This window comes from Mycteria americana, chromosome 9 (assembly GCF_035582795.1).
Source record: "Mycteria americana isolate JAX WOST 10 ecotype Jacksonville Zoo and Gardens chromosome 9, USCA_MyAme_1.0, whole genome shotgun sequence".
NCBI lineage: Eukaryota > Metazoa > Chordata > Aves > Ciconiiformes > Ciconiidae > Mycteria > Mycteria americana.
Genome location: NC_134373.1, coordinates 38637498 through 38662759, shown reverse-complemented (window position 1 = coordinate 38662759; position 25262 = coordinate 38637498). Strand labels below are relative to the sequence as shown.

General features: G+C 37.2%; 1 protein-coding gene across 1 annotated transcript in view; it reads left to right on the top strand.

The window, feature by feature from the left end:
- LRP1B (LDL receptor related protein 1B) overlaps positions 1-25262 on the top strand; it is a 482733-nt gene that overhangs the window by 159889 nt on the left and 297582 nt on the right. Inside the window, exons 7-10 of the mRNA XM_075511235.1 lie at positions 11396-11618; positions 14604-14775; positions 16766-16909; positions 18340-18576. Coding sequence (XP_075367350.1) covers positions 11396-11618; positions 14604-14775; positions 16766-16909; positions 18340-18576 — 776 coding nt within the window. The remainder of the gene's footprint in view (positions 1-11395; positions 11619-14603; positions 14776-16765; positions 16910-18339; positions 18577-25262) is intronic.

Here is a 25262-nt window from a genome sequence, read left to right as displayed (position 1 = left end):
TTTTGTTTCTATTAACTTGATAATCCATTGTCTAGGATCTTTCTTTCAGACCAGACTTTGGTTTTGGATTTGTTTGGTTTTTGTTTTTTGTTTGGTTTTTTGGGGTTTTTTTGTTGTGTAGTTTTTGTGGGTTTTGGTTTTTTTTTTTTAATTTAACGTGCAAGTACAATTTTGGGCAGGAAATTACTTGTTTAGTAGGCAGTTAACGGGGAGGCAGAACTGCCTATTTTTCTTTACTTGCTGTCAAATGCGAACGTGAGGTATGGCATCAAATAATTGGGTCGTTGCTGACATTAAATAATGCTCCAGCTAGGAATCTGTAGCGGGGACACCATGGGCTCTGCAGACCTGCATAAAGGTGTGCTGCTAACAAGCCTCGCGTAGACCGGCAGTGTCCGAACCAATCCCTCCAGCAGAATATATTTGGTCAGAAACTCAGGATGTAGGGCAAGTTCTAATATTCACTTCAGAATTTATTACCTTACAAAAAACGTTAAAGAAAGGAGATTTCTAAAGAGGAATGTGGAAGTGTTCGATAAGAATCTTGGTTTTATTTCATTTTGAACAGCTGTTATAGTTTGGGTAGATACTTCCCCCCCCCCCCCCCCCCCTTGGTGAGCCCTGAGTACCTCCTCGTTGCTATTTGCAATTGGAATCATCAATTAGATTGGAGTAATTCCCTAACCTGCAAAGTTTACCGCTTCATCCCAAAGGAGAGCTGCATGTTGAGATAAAGATCAGCTCTGTTGCTGTCAAATACAGGCTATTTTCTATTCTACACTACACTAAATAGCCATATGCACAATTTAAATGAGCTTAAGAATTCATTGTGTTAGCACTGTTTGCTTGTGTAGATCAAATATGAAATGTGTTTGCTCCCCTTTGGCATAAGGTGAAATTATTAGCATGTGTAAAGATTGCTCTAAAGTATACTTCTTAAATAAATTAAAATTTTACATATATATATTTTTAAAATTACAAATTTAAAGTTTAATTTTCATCAAATTAGTTATTCTACAGTATAGCCCATGTCTTCATCCAAGATCATCTTCAGCTTTGATGTCACTGATTATATTTAATGATTTAAATCTAAGCCAAGAGCTTTGAGAACAGTGGTATTGAAGAACATACTAGCACAGTCCCTTAGCATAGCATCCTTAGATGAGAAAGTAAGAATAAAAGCAGCGTACCATAGTAGTTCCCACAGTAAACCTATCAGCTTCCAGCAGTGTACAATATTGTGATTTTCAGAGTTAGAAATATCATTGCATTTAATAGCCACTGATATATTCTTCTTCCATGAATTTGTTGGAGAGAAGAAATCACCATCCTTGCTGTTGACTGCTAATTCATCATGACTTTAAATCATCAGTTTTCACAACTGGGGTCTGAAGCATTTGGGATCTAAAGAGTACACCTCTAAATATAATCCTAGCCTTTTTCAGGTCTGTCTGTGATGGAGGAGCCCTGAGAGTCCTAAAGCTTGCAAACTGTGCATTTTTGATTAATTTAATATAATCCTATATAATGATGATTATTGTAGCATTTTCTGTATAAGATGGATGAGACAGGTTCTCAAATGCCAGCTATTACTGACATTTAATCTCGTATAGGTCATAAAATACCAAGGCGGAAGACCTGTTATAATTTATTTTTCACATTAATAATAAATTTTAAATAAATTAATAGTGCAAAAATGCTGCCTTTTTCTTTCTATGTAACTCTAAATAGAAGCAGCCAGTTGACAAATCACAAATTTGAAGACAAAGCATTCTTAGTTTAAAGTAGATATCTGTATTGTGGTAGATGTAGGTGATGTAGAAAGCATGATTTTAAATCTCTGACAAACTGAATGGGTACATTTTTTGCATTTTGTAGTGCCAAAGAGTCCATATAACTAACGTTTCTCAAACTGGGTTGAAAGGGCCTTACCTCAAATTCTGGGAAAGAAAAGCCACTGGAGAAGTGGGGTTGCATTTGGGAAGTAATAGCCTCCTGTGTCCAGACAGTCATTTTTATAAAGCGAGTTACTGCTAGTGCTGTCCTGATTTGCTCCGTAGTTGAACTTAGCTCTAGGACAAAAGTTAAACCTACCAAGTTCCAGGCTGCTGTCCTGTTAGGCCGAGTTTCATCAGGCTGAAAGTCAGACACAGTTTCAGGGGTGGTCTTTTTTCTGTTTTTTTCCCTACAAGTACTGAACATTTAATGAAAACTCCCCCCCCCCCCCCAACAAAAATCCTATTTTAAAAATCTTTTTTTAAATTGTCTCTTTTCAACTAAAGGAAAAGTTTGTTTATTAAGTGGAAGAAATAATAGGCTCTGACGGCATATAATAATATATTGTGAAAATTAAATAGCTTCAGGAAAAGTACTGTGTTTATTTTTTCTTTGAAAGAGCTTCAATACAATACTAATTAAATCTTTGAAAATAAGTCTTTGAATATGTGTATTCTTCTATGTATTTGGATTCATGTAAATGGTATGAAAGGTCAAGTGGCACCTTTTTGTTGCTCTAGAAATCATTCAAAGCAGAATAATAAAAAATAGTACATTAAAAATACATAACTCTAGTTGAGTTTGAATGATAGCATATATGTCAGACCCTGAGTTTCCACTGAAGAAACAGAATTTTAATTTTCTATGGCAAAATTATTTCACTGCATCTTGTATACCTGATAAAATATACAGCAGTGGAAATGAACCATCTAATCCTCCAAAATAATTACTCAGGACAATCCAAGAACTATATTCATCATCATGTTCTCTCCAGGCTCAGGTTTACAGATTTGGATGTAAACACACATTTTGTAAATATATAAAAGTCTGTTTTTGAAATAGTTTGGGGTTTATATTTACTATTTTTAAAATATTATAAAGACCTCTTGGTCCTATTTGGCCGTCACGTTAAAAGTCTACTTAAGTGATGATATAAAACCGTGTTACGTGACAGTTTGAGTGTCTTTAAAAAATGAATTTTCTCAGTGGATCAGCACAACAATTTGGCACAGCTGGTTTGTGATAAACTGGGAATAATCAATGTTTCTTCATTCTTATTCTAACTGATGAGCTTGTAGTAACACATGGGCAAGCAGACATCCAGTCTGAGAGGACTCTACTTCCAGATTTCTGCATCTGATTAAATCCGACTCCATACATTTTCAGATGAATGGCAATAACTGGACAAATTAAATACTAATGTTCAGGGCCCTTAATGAATCGATGAATACATCTGCAATGTGTCTTTCAATTAAAAACAACAGTTAGTAAAACTTTGCATGTATTTATGAAAAAAAGGTGACATTAAAGTTAAAATTGGATTGACTTCCTGTAATTTTATATTGGGAATAAATTTTCAAAATTCAGACAACATCCTTTTGCTCAGAAGAAAGAGAAATACAATGAAAATGCACCATTGCTGAACAAAATTACTCAAGGTAATTACATGGCTTTAATGAAAGCATATTGAATTGTATTTAGACAGAAAGCAGATTAAGCAAGTATAAATTTGATGTATGCTAAGGGATGCAGTTTTTCAAGAGTACAGCTCATAGCTTTAGTCTTGTTGATGGGGGGAAAAAACCTAGACTTAACTGTTATGACAAGAATGAGCGTAAGACAAACTTTCTTTTCATTTTTATCCTCCAGCAAAACCTATGAACTGAATTTTCCTTTCTGTGAGTGTTTGTCTTTTGATTTATTGGTGTTATATTCCAGGCGTGCATTTTTTTAGCATGTACAGAAACTCACACCTATTCATAAGTGGAGCAAGAAAGAGAATATGGTACAGTTGATATGGGTGTGCTACATATTTAACCTGAGCGTGAAGAAGCATAGCTTGTGAGAGAAAATTGAAACTGTAAAAAGATATCATGAGATAGAAAGTTACCTGTACATCTTACTATCATATATTATTCCTGCTGCACCCACAGATGGTAGACGTGTGCAGTGGCGTGCCTTTTGCAGTTACCTCCCTGCAGATAAAGCATATTTGGGTGGAAAAGGGAGGGGAGAAAACTTTTTAAGGGTCACTATGACCTTTAAAAAACTTTATTTCATGTATATTTGGTTGCCATTCCTAAGACGAAAGTGAAGGCTTTTATCCCCTCAAAAGTGGAAAGGATCAAACTTGACAAATTCTACGCAGGATTTTGTTTTGATAAGTTAAAATAATAGTAGAGCATAGTCACAACAATGTAACAAATCACAGTCCTGAATTATCATATTACAATCACTTTATAACATCTCTGAAAATGCATATTTCTGTGTGTCAAAGGAAATTATATTGGGGGGGTGTCCCGTTGATGGCAAACCAATTTGGCTTTATACTACGCATATTTCTATAGATGGACAGTTTTAGTAGGAAGAAGAATAAAAATAGTTGCAGGATTTTTCTCTTTTCCCGCATGTTGTGCTGCTCTGTTCAATAAGAACTCCACAGATTATGACAATTTGTAGCTGCTTTAGCAGTGAACCGGATTTGCTTTTTTTAATACCTCCCCAAATTCACATCTCTTGACCCTGTTTGCTGCTCAGATTGCCGTCCCTGTTACTGCAAATAAAAAAACCTTTGTTTGAACTGGTGATTTCTGTGTAAGGAGAAAGGTATTTTATTACAAATGTCCCCCCTAAGGCATTTAGGTTGAGCTTTTGCTGATTTTTGCCCATGTTCTGTTGTGCAAGAAGCGGTGATTCGAGCTTGGCTCTCTGCGGGGAGAATGAGTTGTCTAACGGGGTTTTACATTTATCTGCAGCTCAGCTCTGTGCTGCTTCCTGCGTGGCACTAAATCTGCAGCTCTCTCTGAGAAGAAACCATTATTTTACTCTTATGCACTCATTGCCAGGATTCCAAAATATTAGGAACATCTGGACCATACGTCGTCCTTTACGGTGCAGAAATCACCAATGAGATTTAATAGAATTTCACTCCTATGTAGCCCAAAAAAATCCACCCAATATTTCCTTCCAAAACCAGTTACAAAAATTAAGGCACATTGCTGGAGAACCTGCTGGTTTCTAACCCCCTAAAATAGCATGGATTTGCAAGGAGAAATTATCCTCGAGGTGATGGGTGCTGCACTGTGCTAGAAAGAAGGGGGGGATGCCCAAATCCAATGGCTTTTACGTTCCGACCCTGGGGAAAAATTTGCCTTTGCCCCAAACCTGGCAATTAGTTCAAATGTGGATTTGTTAGTAATTAGTACTCTTCAAGTACCTAAGATTCGTCTGGTACACTGAGGGCCATGGCTCATTTACTACCAAAAACAGGCTAAATCTGAGTGTGCCTGATTTCTTTTGCTTTAGATGCAGATGAAAAAGAAAACTATTGAACCCAGAAATCAACTTAAACATCAACAGAGGGGAAAATGTTCCTGGACCACGCTATAAAGCAAGCTATTAATTAAATGCAATGTAAATTAAATCAAATCACATTCATTTTGATTAAATGCAGTAGAAATCAGATACAGGACTGCATGGCAGTCCCCTTGTGAGAATCCAGTAAGTAGATCCTTAAGTAGATCGATAAGTAGTAAGTAGGTCCTGATACCATAAGCTTTAATTTACAAGCAGAGCATCCCACAGATATTTTCACACAATCTTTTTAATTCGGTGTTTTGATCACCTCCTCTGAAGAAGGTTTCCTGTTCACCACAGTCCCCATAATTTTAGTAATCCTGCAGTGTATCTTTCTGTGTTTACAGTTTGTCCTACGGTATATCTGCCTGGTGCCACTCAGTGCCAATGGGCTTCTCATTAGGTTTTAAACCGATTAAATTGCACCCCATTTCTGTTACTCCAATTCAGAGGGGTTTTTTTTCCCCCACCATAATCCCTCTTCTAAATTAGAAAAAAGCCTCCAACTTGTTGTCATTCATTCATTTTCCCAAGATCAATGGACTATCTTCAGTAGCTTTCTGTCTTGATAATGATCCTTTCAGTGTAATTTCTGGAAATTAAATACTGCTCTTTCTACTCTTAGCTCCTGTTGAGGTATGCTGTCAACTGTTTTACTTTAATCTAGATAGGTCTGGTCCACAGTAGTAACTTTGTCTAAGAAAGCAACCTTCTTTCTATAGATACTATATTAATTTACCTCTGATAAATTTGCATTGCAGTTGACTGTTCCCTGTGAACTGCCAACCCCTCTGTCATTCTTCCCTTCAAAATCTGTCCCAGCAATTCCCACCTTCTTGAGATTAAGCTAGCGGACTTGTAATTACTTCAGAAAAAACATCCTTTCTGGTTCTTCAGCTTAATAGAAAGTACTATCCTTTAAATGTGTGTGTATTTGTAATCTTTATCCTTTTCCTACCAAGTAGTGCTTACGCTAACGCATCTTTATCTCTGATAAGAGAAGACCAGAGGAGGAGAAACAGACGGAGAGGCAAAAGATGGTATTTTCCCTGGCATTGCCATTTGATTGCTATGTGGCAGCTGGCATGGGTTGGGTCTCGTTGACAGTAGTCTTAACATAGGAGCTTTAGGTAACTCTATAGGATACCAAGTCTTCCCTCCTGCAGAACAGGGAAGGTGTGTAAATTGGATACATCTGTGATTAAAGTGTTTTGGTACCTGAGCCCATTTAGCCTCCACTCTTGCATTTGGTCTTAAACCACACCATACTATCAGATGTATGATGGTTTATCTTCTGCACTTCTGTCCTGTTTGGGCATGCCTGAAACTGCATTTTGCTGCTTCTCATAAGGGATTGAGGTTACTGTACAATAACACATTCCTCTTCCACAGGTCCACTGAAGGAGCACTTCAGGTTTAAAAGCCAACCTGGGAATTAAAGGAGCAATAAGAGCTGGGAATAGGCTGGCTTGTGAGTTATACAGGGAACAGCTTAGAGTCTGAGGCCTGGCAGCTGAATAGATGAGCTTCTGGGCATGGTGACACGTGTACCTCTTCCCTATTACAAAGAGTAATGAGAGACTGAGGAGGGAAATAAAGAATAAAAAATAATAATAATGGCACATGAATACACTCAACTGTGGAGCACAGTTGTATGTGTCAGGAAAAAATTGAAAACTCCTTCATGATATCTTATAATATTGTTCCATACATGGGTGGTGGTTTTCTTGCCAAAGAGTTGCAGAATTGTGAAATTTTGCCCCCCAAATGTCTGAGTGTGCTATACGCTATTTGGCTTCTTAGGTGCATCAGAAATTAAGAGTTTTCAGTCATCCAAATGCCCAAATGTAGGGCTTTTGCAAGGAAAACATATTTCTTTCTCGGTAATTAAATAGGTGGAATATGAATGAAGTGACTGAAAGCTTGGAAAACAAAAGGAAGTGACGAGAGAAGTTGCTGGACAAAACCAATGGTGATAAGGGAGGCATATAACGTTGGCAGCTGAACTAAAGCAGTAACTGACTGGGTCTAAAAGGAAGTTTCTGTCGAGGACAGAAGTTTTCTGTCAGGAAAGAACAGCAGGCCTTTTGATGCCCTCCTTACGTGTTTTCAGGGCCTGATAATGAAGGAAGCATGAATCTGTGACTGCTGGTATGAGCACAGGGACTGGGAAGTTCACTGTCACTTTTGTCTCGTGATGGCATTCTTCTCCTCCAGAATTAGTTTTATTTGGTGGCATGACTTTATTGCTATTTGTAGTCGGTGGGTTAGTCAGTTGAAGATATTTTAAAATGTTGTAGAGATTTCATTGCTCAGATGTGGAGGGAATATTCCCTGTGTTTTCCTAGTTGAAACCATACTCTTGTTGGAAAAACTCCAACCATAACTTTTTAAGACTAAGTTGTTAAGTTATGAAGGGGGTTGTATTTCATAGACTGGAGAAAGTCAGCTAAACCCTGGCAAATCAGCAGAGGGAGGAGGATGTATGTAATAGCTGGTGAGAGGATGACTGTAAATCAGCAGTGTAATAGAGCTGTGAAAATAGCAAATGTCATCCAGTGATGGCCAAATCTCCGGCTGATGCAGGGAAGTTACAGTGCCATTGTACAGACACCGGTGAACTCCTCTCTGGAACAGTGCATCCAGTGCTGACCATGCTTGTTCAATAACATGACCTAAAATTGGAATAACTGCACGGAAGGGCAACATAAAGAGCCTGTCTTATGGGATGAGAAAGATTGACTTCCTTTGCTTATCTTTAGCTGCTAGGTAGAGAGTGAAAGCATTTGATTGCCATCTAGAAATACCTTTGGAGGGGAAGACAGGTGAAAAGAGCTGTTTAAGCCAAATAAGGGTGCTGCAGAAATCAGTAGGTATAATTTAGCCTTGAAGATACCATCATTAGTTATGAGATGTAGATTCCTAACTGTTGGAACAGCAATGAAACCATTCTGGAAGAGCTCCTGGACAGAACATTGGGTCAAAACAACTAAATACTTTTATTTTTTAAGAAGTTTGAAAAAAGAGTAGTATAGGATGCCTGCAAAGCACCTGGACTTGATGAAGAAGATGGCCCTTTTTGTTCTCAATTAACAATGGGCAGAACATGGGGTTTGTACAGTTTCAAAGAGCTAGCAGAATATTCAGAATTTCTGTGCATGAAGGAGCCTGTAGCTTTCAAAAGATAACATGCCTTAATAAAGTTCAATTTAGTGCCAAAATTTTTACTATTTTATAGCAGCCTCAATTAGCATCCTCCTCACTGTGGCAGTCTCAGGAAATAAAGGCTGTAATGAACACAGCTCTCCCTGTCCTGTTAGAGCGGGTCCCTCAAGGGCAGTGCTGATGCATAGTGCTTGGGCTGTACAGGGGCATGCACATGCTCAGTATTCCTGCTGAAATTGCTCTGTGAATTGATAAAAGATTTCACCACCCCCTGCTGAAAATGGATAGGCAAATCCAGCACCATTTGTGAGCAGGAAAATTAGTCTTCAGCTGAAATAAATACTGCTAGAGTGTATCCTTGAGAACTCCCAAGGCAAAGGAAATACAGTGTAATTGCGGGTCAGCTTCATGTGTTATAAATGCAATTCTGATTTAAACCTCATTCTAAAAATCTGCATTAGTCTTTAAATACAGAATTGCATTTCAAGATTACATCGTAAAGCATTTAATTTTCTTAATTTAATTTTCAGTACGCTTTGATCATACGGCAGCAGTTAGGCAACTACTTTCTTGCTCTGTCTTTTGCCTCTACATTAAAAGATAAAGTTTTATTATTGTCAGTCTCCAGGAGAACAGTAATTATTTTTAAAATGGAAAGTACGTCGTTTACACATGAAGTCATGCCAGCTTCCTTAGCACAAATGATGTTAACATAAGAGATATTTAGAAAACATTTTAGATATTTAGAGATATTTAGATATTTAGAAATGACATCCCCCCCATCCCTGAAAGCTGGAGAAGCATCTTAAATTAGATACTCTTTACTGTATCTATTTGTTATTGGCATACAAATGTTTTATTTCAGGTCTGATCTGAAAAGAGAATATAGTTGTAAAAGGCAAATAGTTACTATTTGTAACTTGTGTATTAGTCTGTTTTGTGCTATCACGTAGAAATGTTAAGTCTTGTGTAAGAATACCGTGCGCTAAGCAATCAAGTAGAGTCAGTCTGAAGTCAAGCTCCAGGTCTTTGTAGTCGCTGTGTGTGCGTGTGTGTATTTATAGAGACACGTGGGGGTGCCTGCCTGATCACAGCACAACCCGTTTCGTTCTGTGATTGCGAAATGAGCTTTAGTTGGAATTTTTGAATCTTGAGAGACAAGTTGCGTTAAATAACCTAAGTTGAATCCTCAGCAGTACAGACTGTAGACTAGAGTACATGTAATTTTTTTAACTACTTATTTTAAATGTAATAGGTGTTGGCCTTGTTATTACTGATGAAATACATATATACATAAAGTGTGTGTGTGTGTGTATATACATATATATATATATATATATACACACAGACTTCTTTGGCTGTTTTCGTTCCAGGTTAAACATTTACTTTGTGGACATAATTTTTACATTGCACATCACCTGTTGTATGCACATTTTGATTTATATGCACCTGAATGTTAAGTATGTGTTTTTTAAAATGTTCTTAAAGTACAGCTGGGATACAGAGTTACAATGATGCAAGACAGGAATTCAAAATTATTTTGATAAATAGAAATCCCTGTCAGGAATGGAGTTATCCCTCAGGAATGTTTTAGGTAAAGTTTATTCTGCCTTATGGCCTGGTGATGGACTACATGACCTTTCAAATTCTCCTCAAGTCCTATTTTATGTTTCTGTGATCAATTCATTTTGGCATTTGACAGCTGCTGTACATATACTATAGGTAATTCTACTGCCTTCAATACTTGTAATGATTTTTTAATTTCCATGTTTTGCACATGAAACATTTTTAACTACATTTAAAATGTATTCTTATTTATTTGGAGATGGTAATAATAAAGGATATGGGTCTCAGTTGGCTATTTAGCAAACATGTATGCTTTCCAGCCTAAAACATACTATAATGCTGAATTTCTATGAGAGATTACAAGACTATAAATTACTACTCTTTAACATAAAGATATCTCAAGGTTTATATGCTGTTGATCCAATGTTATTCCCATTAGTGGTAATAACTAGGAGATAATTCACTTCATTTGGAAAAGGAAATCCTGATTCTCAAAGTAGTTTTAGTAACATTCAATCCAGAATCAGATTATTCTTTATAGCATGTTAAAGTCATGGCAAGGTGGTCTTCAGATTGCAAGTGTAATTTAGTCTCACAAATAGGTAATCTTGTTAAAATATTGTCAGGTTAATCAAAACTGAGTTGTGTGTACTAAACCCAGTGAATGCTAATCAAGTATCGGGTTAGGAACCTTTAGTAGCAATTTTAAGTCTTTGATAGTTTCCTATTATTCTTGGATGGAATGACTCACTGGATTTGTGGAAACATTTTAAAGCCCGAACATCCTTCCAAGACTGGATACAAATTCACTACAGACTAACGCATCTTCTCTAGAAATCTATTTTCAAAAACCTGACAGTGTGGATCGCTGTATTTGTTATACCTTATATGCAATGAATTGTTCCCGAAACCATGTAAGTGCTTTGTGGTTTTGCCACTCTCTGTTATTTGTAACTATCTTGCCATTTTTTATAAATGAAGGTTAAAGAAATATTTCAGATTGTAATGTAGTCTCTGTACGTATGGATACCATCCATTTAAAAGACAGGTATTACATGGTGTATCTGTGGGGTAAGGAAATGCATTTAGAACGTCTGTACGTTCTGTCTGAAAGAAAATTCTATGTAATTGTGAATTTGTTAGGAGATATGGTGAATTTTTTTGGTAATTATATGATTATCAATATGGGTTATTGATAGATGAACCCCCTGAAATGATGAAGAACAAAAACTCGCTTTGCATAGAGCCACCAGGAGCTTTGCACTCTGCTCACTCCCTTCGAAACTTACATCATCTTCTTTTCTTTCAACAGCAAGCTTTTCTTTACGGACTACGGGAACGCTGCCAAGGTTGAGAGATGTGACATGGATGGAATGAACAGGACGTGGATAGTAGACTCTAAAATTGAACAGCCAACTGCTCTTGCATTAGACCTCGTCAATAAATATGTGTACTGGGTTGACATATATCTGGATAGTGTGGAAGTTGTTGACTATCAAGGGAGAAAGAGGCATACAATAATTAAAGGCAGACAAGTAGGTATTTATTTGCAAATTAGTGAAAAGTAATGCTATCAATAAATAAATGTACATAATGCTCACAGTTACGGTAATTTCAGATTTTTTTCTCTTTTTAGTTCAAATACATTAGACAGTAAAAGATCCATCTGCATGTTTTGTTTTATTTGCAATTTAGCCTGTTTTGCAACCTATGGACAAGCTTCCATGCAGTGTCTCATGAACAACGCACCGTGTAAGGCACACACTCCATTGTAAAAGACTTCAGGAGGCAAAATATGGGGCAATGGAAAGATACTAGGGGGTAAATTATTAATGACAAGAAGATATCCTTGCCAGTTCAGGAAGGAGAGACTAACAGGCACAAGGATATTAGAGAAACAGAACAGCAAAAGCTCTTCACCTGTTCAGACCAATCGGATGCCCTTAAATCATATTTTGTTGATGGCAATGATGCTTCTCCCAGTTGATGCAGATGTTCAGAGGCATAAATACGAATGCTAAGACTGTATGAGTCTTTCAGCAGGAGTATATCAATCCGTAATTGTTGCTTCCGCTTGGAGAGCAGGGTAATAGGTAGCAGGGAAAGGAAGGGTTCCCTGGTAGGTGTGAGGATTATGGAAATCGAGGGAAAATTCGCAAAGACCAAACTGTTCCTGGTTGCTACTTGGACTCCCGGAGCTGGTGTGGTACCGAGTACACCTGCTTCTGCCCGAGATTAAAGAGACTGTGTAACAACGTGCAGGCAGAATCAACATTTTACCTGTTCTGCTCTCATTCTTTGCTTGCTTCCGAGTAATCACTGTTTACCAAGAGACAACTGGTTAGCATAACTTCCATTTAAAAATAGGCAGAAAATGTGACAAAAAACGGTCTAGTTCACCTGGCTAAATAGCAAACACCTTCCTAATTTCTACCAAGTTACTGCCAGTCTGTAGCCAGTTGTTCTGGAATAACAGATCTTGTAAATTTTTTTTTTCTTCTTTTTTCCAGGTAACATTTTGGAATAGATACTTTAGAAAAAGAAAGCCATTTTCAGAAGCAACTAACAAATACTTTTACAGGCTTGTAACTGAGTTGTACTGGTGTCATAGGAGAGATGCTTGTTCTTTTCTTTCTGCAATTCAGATGCAGAAGAGGATTCTTTATCAAATTCAGAGGGATCCTTTCTTCTCTAAACTAGCTAAGAAAGGAGAAGGATGTCTGTTTCTTTCAATATGGGTGAAGGGTATTAAAAAGTTTGGCCTTTCGGTTGGTCACTGCCATCGCAAAAGGAGGAGCGTATTGGTTGTCTTTCCACTCACATGAAGAATTGGTGATTTTACTACGTTTTGTGCTTGGATTTGCCAGGATTTAGAATGACAGTTACTCCAAGTTACTCCTCATTAGTCCAAGGAAAGAGCAGACCAGAAAAGTATTCTCAAGTAATTTTAGGGATTAAAGTTTATTTCCTAAGTACAAGCATATCAAAAGACATGCTTTCCAAATGATACAGGCTTTTATGACTGATGGTCTGTGTGGCTTTCAAAGGACTATTCTTTGAAGCAAGTAACATTTCCATTCTTGCATAAGATAGCTGGAAAGCTTTATGAGATGTAAAAACCAACAAATGCATAAATTAAATACAAATAATTAAGTCGTTATAAAATGTATTGTAAAAAGAGTCATATAGTTTTAATAGGGTAAATATAGAAAAGCTCGCATGGGAGTTAAGTAATAAAGCTTTAAACAGTGCAAGTGGAAGTATGGAAGCAAGGATTATAATGCGGAGGAGAATTCAACAGTTTGGTACAGATGCATCATTATTTTCAAGGCTGTTTTCTTCTCCATCTTACTATAATTGCATTGAATTTCTATTGGGTCTTAATCAAACACTTCCATTGATCTCTCTTTTTTTTTTTTTTTCTTCTCCCCCCCCCCCCCCCCCCCCCGCCCTGGGTAAGGGCAGAATACAATAGCAAGATTTGGCCAATTGAGGGGTAATTTCCAGACCAGAAAGGACTGAATTATTTGATGCACGGCAGGGTTTTTTGTTTGTGTTTTGTTTTTTGTTCCTTTTTTTTTTTTTTTTGATGTATGTCTGAATTTCTGAGTAAATGAGCTAAGTAAATACTTTGTGGTGAACAATTTATTGATTAAACTAATAAGATATTCAGCCTGTGAATATCTGAACATCTGCCAACAAATTCTCTTTAATTTGTTCAGCTTTCAAAATTGTCAATGAGGTATTTTACATTTTCTGAATCTATAAATCAAGCACAACTGCTGGGTTATCGAACACTTCATGTTCGAGCTGCGATTGGCTAACTAACTAATGTTAGGTAATTTTTAATCAGCGTACCCAGACACATCACAGATTAATACAATCTTAGAATTCACTTTTTGAGAAACAAGCAGTACCGTGTGACCACAACCATATTCAAAGACACCGACACAAAAGGAACACAAGCATAGCTGAGCAAATTTGTTTATTCATTTATTTACTTAAGAAAATACTCAGTGGGTATATCTTGCACTATTTGCCTTGCTTTGATTATAACTAAATAAAAAAATACATCAATTCAACCTATAAACTGTGTTTTAAATATCTGTATTTACTATAGTTATTAGTTAGTTAATATTAGTTAATTTATCTTATTATTAGTTATTATTAGTTAATACTAAAATAGGCTGTTTCACTTAAAGTATGCAGAAGTTTTTAATATAAAAGACAGAGAAACTGGGAAATTCAGAGGATGAATGAATTTCGGTTGCTAAATATTTTGAATTGTCTGCCTTTCTTGTACAAAGCTTTTCTAATTATAAACTTCGAACTACAAGAATATGAACTATACTTGTAGCATAGTTTGTGTTTATTATTTACAAATATTTATTGACATATTCAGAAATCCTTTTGTATAGTTTAGCACACACAATTCACAGTAATGTTTAATGTTTGCAAATCATAGATATACCTAAAATACTCAGCTAAAATAATGATATCATTTTTTTTTTCTTTTCCAGATTAGGCATCTTTGTGGTTTGGCAGTATTTGAAAGCTATTTATATACAGTTAATTCAGATAACCTCAGCATTTTACGAATAAACAGATATAATGGCACTGATGTTCAGTCTCTTGCTAGACTTGACAATGCTAAAGAGATCCGTGTCTACCAGAAAAGAACTCAAACAGCAGGTAAGATCAAAATTCCTCTTTCTAGGAAACGTAAAACCAGATATTAGGTGGATGTGTGGTTAAAAAAAGTTCTTCCAGAAAAATGTATCAGCAGATGCAGTGAAAATTTGTCACTGCAGCAAAACTCTGTTGCTTCTTCATCTGCCAGTTTTCTACGTGCTTACTGCCAGTTTTCCAGCATCTCTAAGCTCCTAACACAACTGAGTCCCGAGCATTCAGCTTGGAGATCCACCAAAGAGCCCTGGTCTGCGAGTTTTCTGGCTCGACACAACACTTTCAGAATTTAACACCTTTAAAACTGTTAGATGTCCGATACCGTCCACACGCTTGGCTCTCAGACCTCAGAGATTCCTGGTTTCTCTGGGCCTGCTTTTCAGACAGACTACAAACCTCAAGAGAGTCCCCGTCTTCGGGGTCGCCAAAAAAGCACGGAGATGCGGGCGGCTAGCCTGCCTAACTGCCAGCACAGCAACTGGTGAGATACCACATTGCTGTTAAGTTTTCCTTGGTTTGTATAAATATCATCTTTGCCTTTTGTGAAAGAAATCTTCATTTGCGTCTAGAATGAAAAACTCTTTATAAAATCTCAGAATTTTGGGTAAAGTAGCGATTTCTGAAGTCCATAGTCCTGTATGACTCTAATCATGGCTCTGATCGCGTACTTTCTGCATTCAGAACAGCAGTGTGATTTGTGGGAACTTTGTGCAAAGATAGCAAGATCCCAGACGTTTACAGTGATACTTTATGAGAATTTTTTGATATGACTGATAGCAATAAATCCTTGCCATGACTGCTTGGATAGAAAAGCTAACACATCAATTCTGGTGATCAACGTCCATTAAACAGACTGACTGCTTTTAGAGAAGTTTCTGAAGTGGTAACAAACTCTAAATTGAGGTAGACTGGGTGAACTAATTTTCACCCTGTAGCTGAGGGCATTGATTTGCAGATGTCAGTGTCTGAAGGAGGTTGCAAACACTCTCTCCTTGCTGTAGGCCCCCCTCTCGTACCCCTGAGGGAGTCGGAGAGGTTGAGTAGAGGAGAGGCACGAGCACAGTGTAATCTTTTATTACATCCTGTGATTACTCTGCTCCTCTTGCCCTTTGCTCACTCCCTACTTCTTTTGTTTTGAATGGACATGTTTGTTGCTTGTCAAGATTCGCTGTAAAGGCTGTCTCAGCTCGGTAGAGTTTCTGTATACCTTTAACAGTATCGACCTTAAACCACTTGATTACTTTTTTTAAAAACAGCTAAAAAGCTTGAGGGAAAGGAGAGAGAAGAGAAAAACATTTTTTGAGCTAAAATACTGTCCGCCTGTTGTAAGCCAGCTTAGTAAATGTAGGATAGCAAGATAAATTTTGTTTTCTCATCAGATTTACCTTAAAGAGTTCAAAAAAATTAATTTGATATATTGGTCTGCTAATTTAGAACCGTGCATTTGAAAATATGAAGTCAAGGCAAAGGAATTCTTTGGCTTCTTCAGCTGGATTTACGTCCCAACTGTACAAATATGGAAAAATGCGACAAGGCTCGTTCTGTTCTTTAGTTTCTGCACAGGTATCTGCCCTAGAAAGCTGCTGTCTAATGGAATAGAATGAATAGCAAAGTGCGTTGGCATGGGGTTCACTCAGTTCTCAAAAAGCCAACCAACCAACCGAATGAACCAAAGCAACAAATAAAAATGGGGAAAAGTGTCAGCTATCCCAGGAGAGTGCTGCCTGGCAAACGCTGTGCAGAAGCTTATTCAAACAGGGGTGATCGCGTACAACACTGTAGGGTATGGCTTGATAGCCACAAGATGGCCCTTTGGATTATGTGTCTGGTTTGGGTATCATCTTAAAAAAACACCTTCTTTTGTAGTTATATTCTGGGGAAAGATTTATTGTGACACAAATTCCCTTTTTTTCCTGTCTAAACTTTCTACATGCTGATGCATATAATTATCTTGCTTTAAATGGATTTCAATCGTGCTGTTTTTCACTCGCCGTAGTTCGAAGCCATGCATGTGAAGTGGACCCATATGGAATGCCGGGGGGATGTTCACACATCTGTCTGCTCAGCAGCAACTACAAAGCACGGACTTGTCGCTGCAGGACTGGCTTCATCTTGGGAAGTGACGGCAGGTCATGCAAAAGTATGTTATTTAAATCAAAGAGTCTGCCAGCCGCTAATATTTCAGGGTATAGTTCTGGGTGTTATTTAACATGCTTATCAATAACAATAGAAATCACGTGGGCCGTTTTTGGGTAAAATTTATTTGCAACATGTACCTGACACTTTGTTCATATACTCCTTTCATTCCCTTAAAATGATTTGATTTGGCTTAGTTTATAGAAGTGACAAATTAAACCTGGGATGCTGCTTAAAGAATTCTAAAAATTATCACAGATTTTAAGTTAATCAGTCTTACTCTTTCTTTATATACTATGCATTCGCAGAGCAAATAGTTACTGAAATGCTGTTAAATAGTTTGTCACACCTAATTTCTACCCATACAATCAACTTGTAACTCAGAAGCAGACCATTCATGTGAATACGTCAAGCAAGGTTCTTCTCATAATACTTTGTGAAAGCAAGTTTTATTTGTATAACTATAGTTATACCTAACATGAGGTATACACAATCTGTTGGTCACCCACAGCCAACAGGACAGCCCTGAAAGTCTTGGGGAATACCTATTTTTGCCTGGTTTCTTGATCAAATGGCATCGATTTAGTTCAGATGTAAGGCATGCAGTTAGATACTTTGATGGATGCTGGTAGATGGATATATTTGACCTCAGTCAAACCCCCGTACAGTTTTCACTAACAATTCCAACAAAAAACCCTGAGAGGCATTAGGAAAAGTATATATCTTAGAGAATTTTAAGAAGTATATTGATAGTATTAAGGATCTAAGGATATTTATAAGTATCTTTAAGGAAAGAAAATCACCTTACTAAGCTTCAGTTATTTGTAATTAACCTACTTGATGAAATTGTAAAAATCTCCTTAGAAATACGAAATACTGGTATCCATGTTTTGTATCTCGGTATGAAAGAACAGTGTGCGTTGATTTGTTGTATTCCTTCCCATTTGAAAGAAATTTACTGTAATCTTTTGTCTTGTTTGTTTCTGAGAAACTTCAGGTGAAAAAAAAAAATGGTGGTTTGTATTTGCTGGAGTTTATGGTCTTGTTAGATTTAATGATTACTTCAGTCATGGTCTACATTACCCTGAGAGATCCTAATGAATTGTAAAATGTCTACAAAACTATATATGTCCATTTCACAGTAGATGCAAAGTTATTCTGTGATCTAGCATTGCTTTGCAGTGTGAACTTTTATAGAAAAAAAATAATTAGATGTAAGCAGCTCACTGAAGTAATTTGTATTTTAATTAAGGTAATGTAATTACCTAGATTTCTTGAGTTTAGATACCTTCGGAATATATGAAAGTTTAATTTTTGGTATTGAATAACACTCCTGCTCCCCCACTAATTGTGTCAGTTAATGAAACAGTGACGTTATGCACTGTAAAGATTAGGCAGCATCAGTTGTTTATGTTTGTAATCTTTCTTTTGCAGGACCAAAGAATGAATTGTTTCTTTTTTATGGGAAGGGACGCCCGGGAATAATACGAGGAATGGACCTGAATACCAAAGTCTCTGATGAATATATGATCCCTATAGAAAACCTGGTCAATCCTCGTGCTCTGGACTTCCATGCTGAAACCAATTACATTTACTTTGCTGATACTACCAGTTTCCTAATCGGACGACAGAAAATTGATGGCACAGAGCGAGAAACAATCCTCAAAGATGGTAGGCAATGCGAACTGACAGTGACATTCAGAGAATCTCACTAAGGAGAAGTTGAACTGACATTTACAGATAATTTAAAGCTTTATTTAAGTCTCCCATGGAAAATAGACCCAAACTGGACTGCAAACAGAGTTGGAGATATTTCTTTTTTATAACTTCCTGTTTATTTTTCCTGAGTGCAGAAATGTAAAATTTGGTTAGGTTGCTCTGTTGTGAATTCTTATTTTGTCCATTTAAGCTTACACCCGCCAGTGAATACCTCCTACATCTCCACTGTATTCTTTAGTAGTTAGATACAATAGATCCATTAATGTAGTTCTTTGTAATCGTTCACTGAGCCATCCCGTATCCTTGTGGACTTTGTAAGACTCCTTCGCTCCAACCTGTATCACAGTGTGGATTCTGGAGCTTATTCAAGTACTTTGGCAGAGTGAGACTTCCTGTAGTGCTTGCAAACTCATTAGAAAAAAAGCATTGTCTTTCCTGATGCATTTTCCATTGTATACATGGAAGCAACAGGAAGACCTAAACATTTTTTAGAACCTTAATTAAGATGTTTGTACCATTTATTATAGCAATGAGAGGAAAATACCATCAGTTCTCTAATTCCCACCTCTCCCACCACGCTTCACAGAATCTCCCTGGTCTAGAATCATATCTCGTCATACTAAATGCTGTTTCAGTGATAAAACCTCCAGTTTGTCAACCCATATTTCTTTTTCTTTTATGGACCCTTTTCATGAAGGACTGCTTCAGCAGGAGGTAGCAACTGCCTCAGTTGAAAGCCATTCCACAGTAATTATTTTCTAGTACTTAAGAAAATAAGCGGTATGAATATTCATCTTGGCCTTCAGAGAGCTTAATATCTTTACTTGTAAATTAAAGTCGAGACAGTGAAAGTAACTAAAATACCATTGTTTTAGCACAGGGATTTTCATTCCCTGTCATTAATAACCCATGTTTTAACCCACCTGTCTCAGAGAAGTTATCTCCAGTTTGCAGTGATGTGGTGCTGTTTTGGTATAAGGTCTCTCCACAGAGCTCAGAGTCTGCACAAAGATCCCTTCAGCAGTAGTTGAAAGGAATATATGGCTGTTTACCCTATATTGGTATGAAATGTAGGGTAATGTGGAGGATAATTGGGTAAATAGGGTAAGGTGGAGAAATGAAAGGCAGCTGTCTGAGTAAGTAATGAATACTCAGCTGTCAATCTGGTAATTCTTCGTTTCACTGTGAATATGGAAATGGATAATATACATCACAGAACTTCCATTGCTGACTTTCTTTTACTAAACAACACACATTTCATTTTACAACAAAGTAATCCAAATGTGGAGTAGAAGAAGGAGCAGACAGTATGTAGATTTAAACATTATAAGGCAGCACCAAGGAGCATCCTTGCTGAAAGTTGTCAAACGAGTTGAGGTTATTCTAATCAAACATGCAAACGTGAATAAACTTTGTATACCAAACCAGCAAATTGAGGAGTCTCTTTTAAATAACATTTAACTGGAATTTCTACTCTTTGTAAGTACAGCATAGCAAAAATATCAATGCAATACCAAGAGAGTTATGGCTTATCCGATGATGTGTTATTGGTGATTCTAATACTTACAAAGACCAAAAAAAAAAAAAGTCACTGTCATTCTCCCCCCACTCCTTCCCCAGGAGCTTACTTGTTAGTTAGAACTTGGTGTAGTTTCATAACTTTAAAGTGTGCTTAAAGAACACTTGTTAATGTATTTTTCATGATTTAAAAAATTAATATGGCCTCCAGCCATTCAACCTCAGCTTTCATTCTTGTCAGCTCTCAAGAACTCAGCAGGGACAGATTAAATCATTCCTTGGTGGAAGGCTACTACAGAAAATCAGGTGTGTCAGGAGGTGCTTTAATATTCGCTCTGAACAGCATGCTGCTAAGGAACTCTGTCTGTGGTAGGTGTCACTTCGCAGATTGGAAGTTGTCATTTTTTGTGACGATCAGGTTTTACAAGAACAGATATGCTAGCTCAAACAACACTGTAACTCAGATAATTACAGTTTGCTTACATGAGAGCCTGATCCTGCAAGCTGTTGACTGGGAACTGAGAACGCTGAGCACCTAACACTGCTGGAGTTTGATTTCCCATATAGTTTCCGCTGTGATTTCTTATTCTTCACTTTGGGAAACAAACTGCTGTGTAGTATTGATGACTATTTGACAGCCCACAGCACAGCCTACCCTAGGGTTGGCAGCACAACTGCAATGGTAGTGTACTTTCACCAGCAACAGAAATTGCTATAATTAAGGTTTCAAACTTGCATGTGAAATCAGTTTTTTAAGTTAAAAAAAAAAAAAAAGGAACAAACCAGACATTTTAAAAGGGATTTAAATATTTTTCAGTTGAAGTAACATAAACACAAACTCTGGGGTTTTTTTTACTTGTCTTTTTCCCCCTTACGTTGTTTGGGGTTGCTGTGAGCCTTATGCTGTTACATTATTCGCTTGTAAATGTTAGCAAAGATGGTCAAGGGCTAACTTTTTTGCTTAAACGAGGTCAAAGTAAGTCTGTAAAGATCTTTGGAAGCTGTTTAGCTGGTTGGTATATAGAAGAATTCTTTTTTTCACCAGTTTTCGTGTTAATCTAGTATTTTAGGCACTATTAGTGTACATGATCTAACTGACATTGATGGGCTAGGCCATTCTGTACCAAATTACACACTGTGCTTATAATCTCTTGCATATTTAAAATCAATGTGGCAAATTGTTGCCTCTAGAAATATGAGTTTTTAAAAATCTCGTATCTATATTCAGTGTATTTGGAGCCCACATACCACTGTTGATTGTAAAATTCTGGTAGTATTTCCAGAATTACAAATGTTAAGTTTTTAATTATCAAGCAAACAATGAACAAAATGGTATTTTATTCACCTCATCCTTTTTATGTTGAAAGGGCTTCACTGCAGAAAGCCTGGCTTACTGTAGTCAAATCAATTTTTTTTAACCAGAATGGCAGAATGGCCGTTATTTTGTTCCCATTTACTACTTGATGTGAAGCCCACCTAAAAAGTAAGGAATGTATTTAAAGCTTTTAGATAGTTAAATAAAAGTGAACTTTAAACCATAACTTCACAAAAAGAATGTAAACTGTCTCTATAGGATTGTGCTGTAGAATTCTCCTTTATTTTAAAGTTTTCTGATATATTTAATATCTAATAACCATGAGTTTTTTTAACTTAGATTGTATTTGGTCTAGAAATATAGATGCTCCAAAATTACTGCAGAAGGCATGGTAGCTCAGGTACAGTAGCTATTATATGAAACTGAATAGACTTGGAGCAATATGCTTGTAAATTTTAGGAGGTATCTAGCATTCTAATCTAATATTTAGCGTTGCTGTTGATACTAATACAGTCCCTATTTGGACTGTTTTGTCTCCCAAAGAGGAAAAAAAATCCCAACATTTTCATTAAAAAGCTGATCTTATTAGTATAAAAACTGTGTTTAACCCAAAATGTCTAGGTCAGACAGGATAAAAATAAAATGGGTTTTGAACAAATCACTCCTTGTCCTCAAGCTTGGTTTTAGTCATATCACTGTTCCCTTGAGTTGAGCAAAATCTGCTGAGACCCCTCTGATCCCTAAAGGACTTTTCTTTCACTCCTGGAGCTCGTCTTTGTTGCCTGTTCTGTTCAGCAGTCTTTCGCTGTGAGCTTCAGGCTCCCAGGTCCTTGGTGAGAAGCTCTCTTCTTTTCCCCACCATACTTTGCACTTCTCTCTTCTCAACATACTTGATCACCCCAAGACCAAAGGCCGCTCTCCCACTTTCAGAGAGTTCCAGCTGACTCTGACATTGCCATTTTAACAGAATGTAGCAAAGGCACTGAGAGACCACCAAGAAAACTGGCAGTGTCCATCTGCCCGGGAAACCCAGGTGAGCTGCTGGCACTGATCTCACCCACTCTGACTGATCCATGGTTGTTTTGTCCTTTGACTGGATGATTCCTGTCAGACTAGGTGGTTGCTGGGTTAGGTATGTCATCATACTTTTTTTTCATATCCTCCATCTGGAGAGCACATTTTGACACCATTGCTTCCTTCAAGCTTTTTAGATCACAAGGAAAAATAGTTCCCCAAAAGTATAGTGATGTTTAGTTGTATCAGAAATACAGATAAAAATGTTAAACACATATTGGAAAACCCTTGAGCATATGCCACTTCCCCCCCGCCAACTTGCTCATATTGTGTCTCTCAGGATGTAGTGTCATCTCTACAGCCGTGACTGATTTACTAAATGTAGGTCTAGTGTCTTATGTGAACAAGGTTTAGTTGATACTTTGGTGGGTATCTTTGTCTCTCTGTAATATCTTTTGGACCTTCAGAATGATTTCAACTTAGTTTGATATATAGGGCAGAGGTCCAACTATAATTAAAAACTTTAAATTTTGTAAAACTAGGGAGAGGAGATACCAAGGACTGATGATTTGAAAGTTCACTCTTATTTTATTCATTTCCGCAGCTGGGCATACAACGTGAACACAGAAATTGTGAAATGGAATTATAATGGAAGAGAAGAAAAAATTTCACTATTCTTCTGCTAAGTAGTCAAAAAACAAAGGAACACATGAACACAGAGGTAGTCAGGCTTCAATTGTTCCCATGTTCAAAGTACTACACATTTAAAAACGGCCGCTGGAGATGTAACTTACCCTTAATTCCTGTTACTGTTCAGGTAACTGCAGGAGGTAGATTGTACTTTGCAGTACAATGGTTAAAGAAAAAAAAACAACAACAAACAAAACCTAGCAAGTGTAAAATACATCACAGTTTTATATACATACATACATCTCCATGACTGTTTAATTTCACATAATCAATATGCATGGGATGGGATGATTACATGCTTGCAATTATAGACAGCATTAAAGCTAGAAAGAACCTCTAGTTTGAATCCTGAACTACTCTAGACCTCGTTAACTTCTTCAAGACAAGTAAACTCATTTCTCAATTACTTTCATATATAATTCTATGTTATCGACAAGAATTTCTTTCATGTTAAAAAAAAAAAATCTCATTTGCATATTTATCTTTATTCATCTGTGCTGTTTGTCCACTGCTGTTGTGCCCAGACAGAGGATACTGATAAGGGAAAAAAACAGTTTTTAAAATATGACATGGCTGTCATGCTATGACTTTGAGTAACTGCCAGCTTCTTTTAATTTTCTATTTTTAAACATTGAAAGCATACTGACTGAAGTATCTCTCTTAATAAGAGGATCCTTGTTATTTTTAACTTTTAGTGTACAGTGCAAGTTTATATCATAATCTTACTATACTTCAACATTATATTTAAATGCATTTTGCTTTTTTTAAAAAGCGAATAGTTAAAAAATTAATGAAAAATGAAATATTTTGCAATGACAAGTTATTTGAAAACATTATAGCTCTGCTAACTTGATAGGGAATATGGTGGTATTACAATCACTAAAAAACATCGTTCAACAAAAATACTATGAAGTAATTTATCATGTTCTAATGCTACTGAGATTGTAACGGCACCTTTTACAGATGCTGTTATTGCATCCAAGCATATAAAAAGCCCAACATTTCATTGGGTAAAATTGTCATATTTTATCTTAGTGTATTGTTGATGACGTACAATGTTATCTATGGGTTATAGTAAGCAGAAAGTTTTTCTGTACTGCACTAAATAAGTTATGTAGAGTGTGACTTGGTAAAAGAACTTTGCATTCCCATCCATCGCAAAGAATTTTACTGGTTTCTTGTAGGGAATTAGGTTATTAGAGTCATAGTCAGTAAAGGTGTTTGGGGTCTAAAAAATATTATAGGTGAAGAGTTTGTCCCAAAGAAAAGAAATCTGATAGGTTGCAAAAAATTTATAGGTATGCTGAAGTTACGAATGTTAGCAAGTAAGACCTTTCCATTAGGACTTACTGATTGTATTAAAGAATGATTGTATTATTCTTTATCAATGATCTGGACGAAGGGATCGAGTGCACCCTCAGTAAGTTTGCAGATGACACCAAGTTGTGCAGAGTGTTAATCTGCTTGAGGCCAGGAAGGCTCTGCAGAGGGACCTGGACAGGCTGGATCCATGAGCCGAGGTCAATTGTATGAGGTTTAACAAGGCTCAGTGCAAGGTCCTGCATTTGGGTCACAACAACCCCATGCAACGCTACAGGCTTGGGGAAGAGTGGCTGGAAAGCTGCCCGGCGGAAAAGCACCTGGGGGTGTTGGTCGACAGCCGCCTGAATATGAGCCAGCAGTGTGCCCAGGTGGCCAAGAAGGCCAATGGCATCCTGGCTTGTATCAGGAATAGTGTGGCCAGCAGGACTAGGGAAGTGATGGTCCCCCTGTACTCAGCACTGGTGAGGCCGCACCTCGAATACTGTGTTCAGTTTTGGGCCCCTCAGTACAAGAGAGACATTGAGGGGCTGGAGCACGTCCAGAGAAGGGCAACGAAGCTGGTGAAGGGTCTGGAGCACAAGGCTGATGAGGAGCGGCTGAGGGACCTGGGGTTGTTTAGCCTGGAGAAGCGGAGGCTGAGACCTTATTGCTCTCTACAACTACCTGAAAGGAGGTTGTAGCAAGGTGGGTGTCGATCTCCCAGGTAACAAGTGATAGGACAAGAGGAAATGGCCTCAAGTTGCATCAGGAGAGGTTTAGATTGGATATGAGGAAAAAT